This window comes from Rattus norvegicus, chromosome X (assembly GCF_036323735.1).
Source record: "Rattus norvegicus strain BN/NHsdMcwi chromosome X, GRCr8, whole genome shotgun sequence".
Taxonomy (NCBI): Eukaryota; Metazoa; Chordata; class Mammalia; order Rodentia; family Muridae; genus Rattus; species Rattus norvegicus.
In genome coordinates this window covers 22,937,957-22,951,808 of record NC_086039.1, presented here as the reverse complement: position 1 = coordinate 22,951,808, position 13,852 = coordinate 22,937,957, and the positions used below count along the sequence as shown (strand labels likewise).

Sequence of the window (13,852 nt, the reverse complement as noted above, 5' to 3'; positions counted from 1 at the left end):
ACTATCACTCTTTCCCTTTCCTTCCTCAGTCCCTGACAACAACTCTTCTACTATCAATATCTATAGAAGCCATTTTTAAGATTCAGAACGAAATCATGTGGCCCTTGTCCTTCTGGAATGTTTAATTTCTGGTATCCTTTTAATACAGGCAAATTTTATTTAAAATTATTGTTGGTGTTTTGAGACAGGGTCTCTCTCCATATCCTCGACTGTCTTAGAACTTACTATTATAGACCAGGCTGACTTCAATCTCACAAAGATTTACTGTCACCCCCTCACAAATGCTGGGGTTAATGGCATGTATTACCATGCCTGGAATATTCAAATTTTAAATGGTTAAATATAATAAGAAAAGGCAGAGAAATTAAAAAAAAACCAAATATATGTGAATAGGAAATGAATATATATGTGTGTGTATATATATATATATATATATATATATATATATTTAGCATGTACATATGGAAGAAAGAATGGACGAAAGAAATATTTGAAGACATAATGGAGAAAAGTGAACTATAAGTGAACTACACTATGAATAGGAAATAGTAAAAAAAAATATAATGAAATGAAAATACGTCATAAGATAGGTTCTTTTCTTGTTTCTGAAATGCTATTGGGAGGCAAGGTCTTCTGGGAGATCTCTAGGTGAAGCAAAGCACATAAGGTAGTTTGAATAATAGTTCTCATGTGACCCATTTGGGTGTTTTGTAAATAAATTGTGAATGTCTTCTCAATCTTGCTGGTTCTCTCTTGCTTTCCACTTGGTTCATTAAAAGCCGGTTGTCATATTGGTAACTTAGATAGGGGCAACAACTGAAGGGACTAGATGCCCAAAGCTAGTAGGATACTTCAATAATGATTTTGCACCGGAGTGAGAAGGCCCCATAGGAACCTCTGGATATCTTTGAAGTGGAACTAAAAAAGATCATGTTGAGTGAGACAAGTTAGACCAAGAAAGACTAACATCATATCCATGGTCCCAAGTTCCAAATCATCATATAGGATTATATAACCTGGAGTAAATGCAGAAACCAGGAAAGTAAGAATAGACCACTGCAAGGGTAGGGGAGCAATAGAGAGGATAATAGCAGGGTTCAAGTGATCTGATTGGAAAAATAAGAAAAATGGGGAGAGGGTGCTCTCATTAGGGAGTGAGAAGGATAGAAGAAGGTAGAATAAGAGTAAGGATGACTTAAGAGTCGTAATGAATCATACTATTAAATACCTAAAAATGCCTACAGTACACATAAGTTGGTGTATAAACATACATACATAGTTTAAATGAACATTTCCATCTTTAATGACAGTGTTCCCTCCAAGACCCAAAGACCACCTAACAAAACCCCAAATAGCAGGCATGAGAAGCCCTCTTTTAAATTATTAATTAAGATTGTCCAAACTATTCCCCAAACATTATAGGCTATTGGTATTGGGCCCCAGAGGTGGACAGTAAGTTGCTGTTGCTAAAAAAGCCATGAACTTCAGATAAAGTACCCAGAGGCACCTGAGCTGGAACTGACCTGAATGCTTCTTTCCTGAGGACTAGATTTTATGGTATTAGAGGGATTGTAGAAACCAACAATCTTTCTCAGCTATGATGTCTATGAACCACAACAACAATCAGCATGGCATAATAACCCTAACAGTACAGTAGTGACATTTATACCTTGGCGGTAACCAACAACTCTCTCATTGGACATAAGAGCCACACAAGAGTTGAAAAGCAGGCCTTTCACTAGAAGCCCAGCCAACTACTCAGAGCTAGTGAAGCCATAGAGCTTGGAAGAGAACCTCTAACTGTCACTTCATTAAACTAGCATCATCCCTAAGTACATTCTAAATATTTGTCATTATGCCCAGATAAGTATAATTTTCACCCCTCATCAAGGAAACAAAATTATAACCAATCAAAATGTAGAGCTGTGGAGCACAGTCTCAGCAGATAACATCTACAGTACTGATCCCACACCTAAGGCTCAGTGCTCTTTGAGGAGGTGGGGAGGTATTGTAAAAGATAAAGGAATAGTTTTCTGTGAGATTTTGTCTTTTAGGAAAGACAAGAGGTATGCCATAAAGTCTTACCAACATGACAGCTTAAACATGACCTGAACAAGGAAGGGCAGCAGTATATTTGCCATCATGGATACAGGGAAGTCCATAAGCCCTCAACCCCACACAAACAACTCCAGGCAACTTAGAAATTCTGAGAGTGGTAACAAAAATGTCTTCCCCAGAAAAGATCAGACCAATTGGCTGTCCAATGGCAAAAGGTCTGGCCTGAAAGTATATACAGAAGTAACAGTATACAGACTGAGCAGGTTGTATTAATATATCTAGGAATATATATGTATATACATACACACATATGCATGTAACAATAACTAATGAGAAAAGGGGCCATGGATTTCAAAGAGAGCAAATATATGGAAGGATTTGAAGAGAGGAAAGGGAAGGAGGAAATGATGTGATTACAGTCTCAAAAAATAAAATATTTTTAAAATGAAGCAAGGAAAAAATAAAGCGAAATTAAGTAAACCAATTCCACTTATTCTTTTTTTTTTTCTTTTTCTTTTTTTTCCGGAGCTGAGGACCGAACCCAGGGCCTTGTGCTTGCTAGGCAAGCGCTCTACCACTGAGCTAAATCCCCAACCCCCAATTCCACTTATACTGCCATAAAATTAAATAGATGGACATAAGAATGTACTTTGAAAATTATAAAGAAGTTAAGAGCAGCCTAAGTAAATTAAACTTACAAACCCAAGAGTGCATATTGGTAAGATGGCCACACTCCCAGGCTGATGTACAGATTGAATCCAGCCCCTTTGCAGAAAGAGACCAATCCATTCCAAAAATACATATAAAAATGCAAAAGATGTAAAGTAGCCAAAATAATTTTGAAGATCAAAATTGAAAGAGTCATGTTTTAAAGTTTCAAGATTTACCATATGCAAACTTTACTATATGTTAAAGTATAGTAATGAAGACTGTAACTAATGGGGGCTCAGTATAATTAAAAACCCAGAAATAAATCCTTTAGTTTATAGTCAACTGAATTTAATTAATGGTGTCAAAGTGATTCAGTGTGGAAAGAAGTCTTTACGATAAATGCAGTTGGAATGACTTAATGTTCACATGTAAAGACAAAATGAAGTTATGTTACTGTTTCATACCATATGACAAAATTATTTCAAAATGGATCACAGAGCAACAAATAAATAGGAACCAAAATTACAAAACTCCTAAAGTAAAACCTAGGCACAGATCGTTGCAGCATTGAATTAGACAACAGTTTCTTTAAAACAATACATAAATGACTAGCAAGAAAAGACTATTACAGGCTGGAGAGATGGCTTAGTGGTTAAGAGCACTCACTGCTCTTCCAGAGGTCCTGAGTTCAAATCCCAGCAACCACATGGTGGCTCCCAACCACCTGTAATGAGATTTGATTCCCTCTTGTGTCTGAAGACAGTGACAACTACTTGTACAACTACTCATACAACTAAAATAAATAAATAATAACTAAAATAAATAAATCTTTAAAAAAAGAAAAGACTATTACAAACAAGACTGACCTAAAAATATGCTATGTAGCCAAGGCTACGCTCAAATGTGTTTTCCTTCTACTTCTGTACTGTTCAAAACTAAAAATGTTTGTATTTTAAAGGACACTGTAGAAGACAGGCATAGTGGAATAAACCTGTCAACACAGCACTAGGAAGGTAGAGACAGGAGGATCAGGAATTCAAAGTCAGCTTGAACTATATGGCTAATTTTAAAAAGAAAGAAAGAAAGAAAGAAAGAAAGAAAGAAAGAAAGAAAGAAAGAAAGAAAGAGAGAGAGAGAAAGAAAGAAGGAAAGAAAGAAAGAAAGAAAGAAAAGACAAGATACTATAAAAGAAGTGAAGGCAAACATGGGGATTCACATCTTTTATACTAATACTACAAAGGCTGAAGCAGAAGGATCCTGAGTTCAAGGACAGATTAGACTTCTTAGCAAGATCCTATCTCAAACAGTGAAAAAAACCCTGACAGGTAGAGAAGCAGCTCAGCTGGTAAAGTATTTGCCTAGCATGATGAAACTCTAGCATTGCATCCCTAGTACCATATCAATTGTGTATTGTGGCTCATATTTGTCATCTTAATATAAATTAGGAGATAGAGGCAGGTAAATAAGAAGCTCAAGGTCAACCTTGGCTAGCTCAAAGCCAGTCTCCCATAATACTCTGTCCCAAAACGGGGGGGGGGGGTGGAGAGGAAGGAAAGAAAGAGGGAGGGGAGGAAGGAGTGAATGAATGGAGGAAGGAAGTAGGGAAGAAGGAAAAAAGGAAGAAAGGAAGGGGAAAATTAAAAAGAAACCCACAGATTTATAAAAGTAAATTGTGTAAATCATAATTTTTAGAGGTTTATTATCTTATGTCAGAGAGTATCAGTCGCTGTCTTCAGACAAACCAGAAGAAGTCATCAGATCCTACTACAGATGGTTGTGAGCCACCATGTGTTTGCTGGGAATTGAACTCAGGACCACATGGTGGTTCACCACCATCTGTGATAGGATCTGATACCCTCTTCTGGTGTGTCTGAAGACAGCTACAGTGTACTCACATACATAAAATAAAAATCTTTTTTAAAAAAGGGAAGAAAATTTATGTCCACATAAAAGCTTATACATGAATATTCATGACAGTATTTATTATTCACAGTAGTCAAAGGTAAAAACAAGCAAAATAACAATCACCTTATGAATATATGTATAGAAAGTGGTATGTTCATATAAGACAATATTTGGCTATAAAAAGGTACAAACATTCGGCAACAAACATTAACCTTGAATTATGCAAACAAACCAGACTAAAGGCCACATTACTTTCCCTTGCTATGGAATGTTTCAAATAACTAACCCATTGAAATGGAGAGTAGATTAGTAGCAGCAAGGGGTAGAGGGAAGGGTGGAATGAGATGGTACTCTAAAGGGTATAAAGTTTCTTTTTCTTACAATGAATTTTGAAAGTAGAGAGAATGACTTTAAATGTTCCCAACACAAATAAATGATAAATGTCTGAGTTAATGAATAGATTAGTTACCTAATCTAATCATTCATACTGTATACATAAATTAAAATATCATTAAAATATGTAGTTATGAATCAATTAAATCTTATAATATTTTTATTCTTTCAGAATTTCATACATGTATACAATACATTTTAGTCATATTCAGTCCCCAATCCTCCCAGATCACTCCAATTTTCATATGCATATTAGTGGAGTTAGGGATGATGGATGTACAACCATATGAATATGTTCAAAATAGTTTTCTTGTACACTTCAAGATGGTGAATTTTATATTATATGAGTTGTTTCTCTATTTAAAACAATTTACTGTGTGTGATGGCACACGTCTTGAATTCCAGCACTTGGGAGGGAGAAGCAGGTGGATCTCTGTAAGTTCAAGACTAGCCTGGTCTACATAGCAGGCTCCAGGACATCCAGGGCTACATAATAGACTGTCTCATATAAAACAAAAGAAAACAAACTTTAAAAAAGAAAATTTATTGGGCAAATACTGAATTTAGTAAACTGAGTATAGACATATTAATATCAAAGAAAATTGGGATTGTAGTGTAATTTGATAATAACCAACTTTTGATATTATCGAAGATATAGCAGTTCTAAATTTATTTGTAACAAGGTGGCGAAACTAGCAAAATATTAGGATACTTTAACACATTTTCCACAACAATTGGCAACCCAAACTCCAGCAGAATATTGGAACACTTCAGTCAAACTAACAAAGCTTAAGATAAATGCTACACATAATTAACATAAAATATACCCTCTTTTCAAGTAGCCAGAGAACAGTCACCAAATGCTCCATCAAGCAGATTTCAAGGACCTGGGATCATACAGTTTGTTTTCTGCAGGAATGGAATTTGAGTGGACATAGCAATGACACTGACCTATCTAAACAGAAGCTGGTTCAAGGGCTGGCACTTACTCCAAGGGGAGTCCTGCTGCTCCGAGCATTAACCTCTTAGCTGCTCCACACGGCAATCCACGGGGGCCTAGTGTCCTGGAGTACAGACTGAAGCCATGATGACAACTGGGCAACTTGGTGAGTGACAGATTATGTAAGTCTATGGTAAGGTCTGTTTCTCGAATGGTCTGGGAAGATTTATGCATACACAGAACACAGGCCCTGTTTACTAGGTCAACTGTAGATCAGAAAAGGAGAAAGCTTGAAAATAATCTAACTCCATTACTTAAAAAATATTCAATGAGAACAAGCTATGAATAGCCACTAGAAAGATAATTAAGCAAAAATAAAGACAGGACGGGAACAAACAAAAAAAATGAAGCTTAAAAAAGGAGGCTCATTTTTCTTTTTTTAGAAAACCAAAAAACGGATAAACTGTTCACAATATTTGTCAAGGGAATAAAACAGAGGTACAAGTGAACAATGTTGTTAGAGAGTGTATTGTGTGAAAAAGTTGTTTTTTCAATAAAAAATAAAAAAATAAGTCTTAGAAAAAGAACATATAACAAGACAACAAAGGTTTTTAGAGGCACATACAAACTTTACATCAACTTGAAAACTTGTGAAATAAAAAATTCCCAGAAAATCTTAACTTACTAAGTCTAAGTACAAGTAGCAAACAAACAAACAAAAAAAATCCATAACTTTCAGAGAAACTGTAACAGTTAAATGGTTTCAAAGCCACACTAGGACTAGACTGTTTGATCTGAAAGTTCTGCCAAATATTTGAGGAACAGATAGTTCTGGGACAAACTTTGTCAGAGATGGAATGAAAGAAAATAGTTCTCACCTCATTGCATGATGTTAGTATAACCTTGACATCAAAACCAGAGAAGGACAACATGAGAATATTAAGTCTCCTGAAGAAAATACTCAACAACAGAACAAAATTTTAGTGAACTAAATCTAAAGTACTTTTATGCCCCAGGACTGCAAGATTAGCTCATAAAAAGGAAAACACATGTAGCACAAAAAAAAAGTTAAAATTAAAAAGAATCGTGCTGTATAGAAATAGATTTAGAAAAAATATCCTATACATTCGTTTCAACACCAATTCACTTTTTAAAAACTATGCCAAATTATAAATTAAAAAAACCCTTCCTTACTCTCTTAAGAGATAGCTGCAAAAAAAGCCTTCATTTAATTACACAATGATCTAACTTAAAAAAGTATCTTTAAAATTATGATCAACTTATGAATACACACTATTAATAAACTTTTAACATTGTACTGTATGTGTGTGGATACACCTGCAAGCATAAGTGTATGTGCGTGCATGTGGATGCAGTCGTGTGTGGATGTCTGTGTGTGCATGTTCTAGAAGCGAGATATCTTAGCAGCATATTAATATAAGAAAAAAGATATTTAAGAATCATAAGGATAAAGATTTCTGGAAAACATAAAAGCTGCAGTTTGCACAGAAATTACCAAAACTAATAAGAAAGTTTACTAGGTTTATCAAATACAAATACCCTATACAAAACCAATTTACACACACACACACACACACACACACACACACACACACACACACACAGCATCAAACTACTATAAAACAATTTTCTACAAAAGTAATGCTTATAGTAACAATTTAGTTATTCCCTAAGGAGTATCTTGGGTACACAGAATGATGGTAAAAGTAAAAGCAGCCAATAGCATCTGTGCTGGGCCAGGATCAGGACTTGATGCTGGGTGTGATATTGAATAAAGGGCAGGTAACCATGCTTTTGTTTACTAAGTACATACAATGGGATGGTCATTTTTCTGAGCACATTACCTGCTTCGGTGTATCTAATCTTTTCAACAGTACTGCTAGCAACATCAGTTTACAGGTGAGGGAACAGAAGCAAAACAAGGCTCGTCTCAGTTTACAAAGACAGGAGGTGGGGCTCAAAGCTACGCAGTTTTACATCTGGTCAGTATTACTCTTATGTACAATTAAGGAATGTGGAGCTCAGATTTTAAATAAACACATATTTTTTTTCTGTTCTGTGGAATGGCAGTTGTTCTTGTATTGCTTTTGAGGTAGAGCCTTACTGTATAGCCCTGCTGGTTGAGAACCTCCTGTGAAGCTAAGACCGGCTCTCAAACTTAGCAAGTCCTTCTGAATCTGCCTCCTGAGTATTGGTCATAGTCAGCTCCATCCTGTATCTTCTATGTGACTGCAAACTCATGAATGTATATTGCCCCTCCGACTTGGAAGGCAGATTTCTCAAGAATATAAGGGTTTTTACTCTGGAAGACCTATGCATACAGAACCTCATTCTATCTCATCCAAACTCCAATATCTCCAGAATTGCTGATGGAGAAAACAATGGAGAACCGATTTCTGGATTTTATCCTCCACTCTGCTTCTTCTATACACATCCTTCATCCTATGTACTAATCTAATATTAGGAAGTATTGCTCCACAAATGCCTTAGGCCTACCCCTCCTTTAACATTAAGAGTCGGGCCACTTCCTCAGCTGCTGCTCAAGCTATCCGAGAGTCCTGCAGTCCACAGATGTCTTATCTCTAGCCCCCTTCTGGTTTCTCCAGCTGGGCTGCAAACACCTTGTCGAGTGATTATCCCTGCTTATCTATGAGACATTGTTCGGTTTCAAAGCCTATTTACAAGCTTTGCTTACTTTGCCTCTGCTCCTCCTTAAAATTTCAAAGGCCTGAGTTTTAAAATAAAGACATCAGGTCTAATTAGGATGTTAAGCTCCAACTGAACACCAGATCAGTCTTTGTGATACTGTCTGTCCCCTCGACTCCTCAGAACAGCAAGACTGTCTCTGAATGTCAAGGCCAAGTACGCAGTTGTCCCCAGCTGGGGCAGGTACAGTTATTTTTAAGAGGATGGTGGAAGAGGAAGGGCAATGCTGAGCAGTGACACGGTACTGGTGTGGACTAAGCACCTAGCCTCCGAGAAACCACGCCAGGAACTATCACCTTCTTTCACCCTGGCATAAATTAAACAAGACCTGTTTCCAGAGCTTTCATAAGAGAAGCTAAAATAAAATACTCTCGGGTAACACTACACTAGAACGCTCGCATTCCAGACAAGAAGCATTCCGACCGTTTCTCAAATAAAGGGAGACAGCCCTTAGGTCAGGGGTCCCTGTAGTTTGGGTTCTTTTTATCTAAGCCTCATCGTTGTCTTTTCTACCTGCCTTTCTCTTACTTCCTTACCCTTCTCATATTAGCCTCTTGTTATACTCTAGCAATTTCATCCAAATGATCTTCTATTCCAACTTCTTTGTGAGGGTAGGAGTGGATGGGGAACACCACTTGTTCTTCTAGACCCACCCATCACCACCACCCACAAATGACAACCCTCACTTACAGCCCCTTCGCCGTTGCAGCACGCTGCTACTGCTGCTGTGTGGAATCCAGATCTTCTGTAACCTGGTTTGAGTGAGTTCTCCCATCTCTCGAGACATCTTAGGCGTTGCAGCTAATGACACCACTGCCCACAAGGTATTGGACCTCACTTCCTATCTTCCTAGCTGTCTTGTCTGTTGCTGTAGTCACAGCAGCAGGTGGGCAGGGCTGAGTCAGGGGGATGTACTGGGCTTCGGAGCCTCTCACAGATTATCTCCAGCTCCCTCTTTTTCTTCTGCTCCCAGATGTACAAGTGGGGATGTGGGTGCTGAGAGCCAGAGGCTGAGCAGAAGTCAGCAGAGGCCTCTGAACTCCAAGGGCTATGTACATAGAAGATAAGTTGGAGCCCAGCAAGGAAGGCAGCCAGCAAGACAGCCCAGGTCTGGCCAGTTACTTCTCGCCAATGAAGGCAGGACTAGTAGAGTATGCAAATAAAAGACCAAAGATCATGTGCTTACATCCTGTGTTGTGTGCATGACAAAGGTGATGGAGATAGGTCTGAGCTTTGAAATTGATTTCAAAGCAGGCCTAATTAGAACATTAAGCTCCAACTCAGAAACAGAGGTTCATTACAAGCCCCCCCCCCCACAACAAAACCACAAACATAATGTTCCTAATCAAAATGCAATGTTTTGAGCTAGCAATTAAAGGCCCAAACTGGAAGTAGACTTTCACTACCTCACCACTCACCCTATTCAACAAGGCACTGTAAAACTGTCTTTCCCTAGAGTTTGTTCCCTGCCTCTCTACCGGACCTCTCCCTCTTAAAATGAGCTGTCCTGGGCACTTCAAAGAGATTGGCACTATCTGATCACCTTTATACTCTCTCCAGCCAAGGTTAAATAAATCAGAGTAAATCTGACACCTTAGGAATGAGAGTGAGGGCAGCCATTGCTGGGCAGAGAGCCGATAAGTAAGGGTCGCTCACATGGCTGCCAATGCTGAAATGACCCAGCACTAAAGGCATCAGAATCTAATTCAAACCCGTGCTAAAACTCTTCAAGCCAAAGTGTTGGGATGGGATCTTAGGAGAGGTGGAAACCACACTGAGGAGACTATGGGGAATAAGAGGTAATGGCATCTATTTAAATAGCACAAATCCACAGGCAGAGATATCTCATCCAGATGTCTCCCTTTCACTTGTCCCCACTCTTATTGCCATTCCCCCAGTTATTTTCAGACTTTTATCTGTAGAATTCATGCAACTGCATGGCTTGCCTGGAAGATGTCCAAGTGCCCTTTTACTTCATTCTTTGTAACCTTCCCACCCCCAGCAAAGCTCCAGTGATTGGGTATTAGGAGGCTCAACTTTCTTCCACTGAGCTGGACTATGCAAGGGCAATCTCTCGGGAAAAGAAATCTCCAGTCCCTGCCCTCAAATGCTCCCAGCTTTACTTTGCCTTTTAAGACACTTCCTAAAATATCTTCTCAGAACCTTAGTCTATACAAGGGTTAGATTCACTGCAGTTGCTGAGCATATAAGACTTTCAACGTCAAGGCCTACCTATCTCAAGGAGCCTACTGAGGCAATGGATCACAGCAGTTAAGAACAATAACAATGGGATTAGGAACCATACTGTCTGGGTGGACTCTCACTTCTGCCCATTGCTAGATATAAGGATAGTAGGGTCCATTCCCTCAATGTTAGCGAAGAGTCAATATATTGATACACATGAAGAAACCTGGGGAAGCTGAATACATATGATTCAAACTGTTGTTTCCTTTGGGCAGTAATTGATTCATCTTTTTCCCTCCAAGTAATCTGCAAGGTCTAGCACGTTATTGTGACACGGGATTAACATTTATACTGTAAAGACTTCTTGAGTGTCAATTAGAAAGGTAAACTCCTTCCTAGGTTTCTGTTAACTTAAGTCTGGCAAAAAACATCAAATACTACATGCTCTCACCTACTGGACAAACCTAAAAGAGATTGGTGAGAAACTGAGTATAGACTAGTGGGCAAAGGAGAGGGAGAAAAGAGAGAACAAACAGGATGGATTCTGGGAAACAGGAGGAATAACTTCTGATGTTCAAGAGCACATCTGGATAACTATGGTTCACAACAGATAATTGGATACTTCAATATAGCTGGTGGAAAGGAGAAATGATAGATATTTGAGGTGATACATAAAGCTATTAACCATTGTACATTATATACATGCACTGTACCACACAAGTATAAACAATTATGTATCAATTTAAAGTAAAAAATACAATATAATGAGTTTTTTCCAGATTAGCAGATAACTCCTAGAGTCTCAGAAAGAGACTTTGCAAGACATGAGTCTCTTAATCCTAGTAAGTCACATAATTAGTGGAAGTCTGTTTTAATGATCTTACCGTAACTTTGTATGTTTTCCAGTGCGCACAAAGTAACATTTTCTTTATCTTATTTGTTTCTTTGAAACTTCCCCAGTAATAGCACAGGGAAATGGGCCTGAGGAGGGGATGGCTTGTCTAAGGTAATCTAGCCAACAACATGAACATGTCTTTTATGTTTACAATTTTGTCCTTACAACACTGCCAAGAATCAAGAAGATAATTTTAGTAGCAAGAAATCTGAGCTAGGTAGCTAGAAGGCCTCTGACAAGGTCTGAATGGGTAAACTCAGGGTCCAGGTTTGACACCCTAATTTAACCCTGCCTAGAACTAACTATGAAATTGTTCACTACCGTTAGCAATTCTGAACTCAGAAACACCAAAAAACAAGCCTTAGAGAAATGACTCAGACTAGCATTCAAACTTCTTCTAAATCAAGTCCTAAGCCACCTATCAGTCTTCTACCCCCCAGGACTCCCCCATGTTTAACCACACTGGCTGATTACAGGACCCTCGAACACAGCGTTTTCCTGCTTTTAGGCTCTTCCTCAGCCTGAAGTATCTTTTATTCTCACTGAACTCTGTCTTAGTTAAGACCAGTTTTAGTGTTCATCTTCTCTGAAAGTCAGTATTATAGCCTTGAGAGAAGCTTAGCTTTCAGTTCTCATATTGCCACATGAGCCGGGGTTCCTCTGGTCTGGTACCTAAGTAGATTGTGGGCTCCTTGAAGATGGGACCCGGATCCCTGTGACCTGCTGACTGTTCATCTTGGGCTCTGATATGGAGGACACTTGTTCAGTGATCATGTTCACAATCTACATCTCTCTGCTGCAGAAGAGATAAACATGGTGACAAGAAATCCCAGTTCACCATGGTAGATATTATGACAGCTTTCAGGGAAATGGACAGGGGAGAGCTGGTTTTTCTGAGGTAAAGAGCAACATCCAAAAAAAAAAAAAAACCTTAAAACTTTAGGATGGCACAGAATAAAATGATAAAATTCTAAGACGTTTTAATGTATTGGTTATAGACACAGGGTTTACTCAGCTTCATACTCAGGGCTAAAGGCTGAACCATAAAGTAGAACTATCTCTAGGGAAGAAACTATGCAGTATGATGTTCGGCCATAGAGCCTGCTCCCACCTCCATGTACAATGTGGTGAGGAAGCTCATTTTATCAAGATAGGATGGGCAATAAAGTCATAAATGGGGTCTCCTTATTGGTAAGTCTTGAAATGTGTGGTTGTGAATATATTTGTTATAGGCTAGAAGGCTGACGGATAATCACATGATTACAGGCTAGATTCATGTATGAATATATATCAGGACTTCTGGGACAGCAGCCTAGAATCCCTTTGTTCTCAGTGACTGCTCTGGCCCCATTATGCCACTATTTTCAGACTCCTGTCTGCTCCACAAAGCTCACTGCATTCTTATCTAGGACGAGTCTTAGGAAGGAGAGCACATAGAGAGAGGGCTGTGGGTGGTACTACCTGTGGACGCCACATAAAAGCCAAGAACATGAATGTCACACACACACACACACACACACACACACACACACACACACACACACACACAGCATGAAAGCCCTGAAGCAAAAGAACTCTGGATTCTGCCTATTACACATTCTGGATCATCAGGCCAGTCCTCTGTGGGAAGGAGGCTAGGGGCTTTAATTTCTGTTTTACTAAGGTATCCATTGACACCCAGAGAAACTAAAGAATGTGTCAAAGTTTCACAGCAAATCAACTCAACTTTATACACTAGAGGAGAGGTCAGAGATGCACTCTCTATTGTGCATTTAATTTAAAAAATTACATACACTACATAGGTGGAAGCTAGGCTGGGAGGGTTACACAATCATGGCCACTCCAGGCTACATAGAAAGTTTCAGGCTCCCATGGGAAGCACAGTTAAATTCATTTTCCAAAACTAAATAAAACAAAAATTGGAATTTCAAAGATAGTAGGGGTCTGACCTTTAGAGAGGGTCCTAAAAAGTCAAGTACAAATGAATTTTAAAATACTGACAATAGGGAGGGGGCAACATTTGGAATATTAATAAAATAATTAAAAAAATAAAATATTGGCAGTTGAATTAGGTATTCATATTATCATTCCCCAACCCT

General features: G+C 38.5%; 1 protein-coding gene across 9 annotated transcripts in view; it reads right to left on the bottom strand.

The window, feature by feature from the left end:
- Positions 1–13,852, bottom strand: part of Pfkfb1 (6-phosphofructo-2-kinase/fructose-2,6-biphosphatase 1) — a 53,654-nt gene that overhangs the window by 37,883 nt on the left and 1,919 nt on the right. Inside the window, exon 1 of one of the 9 annotated variants that reach the window (XM_039099483.2) lies at positions 9,365–13,754. The exons of 4 other annotated variants lie outside the window; for them this stretch is intronic. In XM_039099483.2, coding sequence (XP_038955411.1) covers positions 9,365–9,461 — 97 coding nt within the window. In that variant the 5' untranslated portion in view covers positions 9,462–13,754. Of the gene's footprint in view, positions 1–5,996; positions 6,497–9,364; positions 13,755–13,852 lie in introns of those variants that run through there. 4 more of the 9 variants (XM_039099481.2, XM_006256790.5, NM_012621.4 and 1 more) reach the window with 4 other exon arrangements.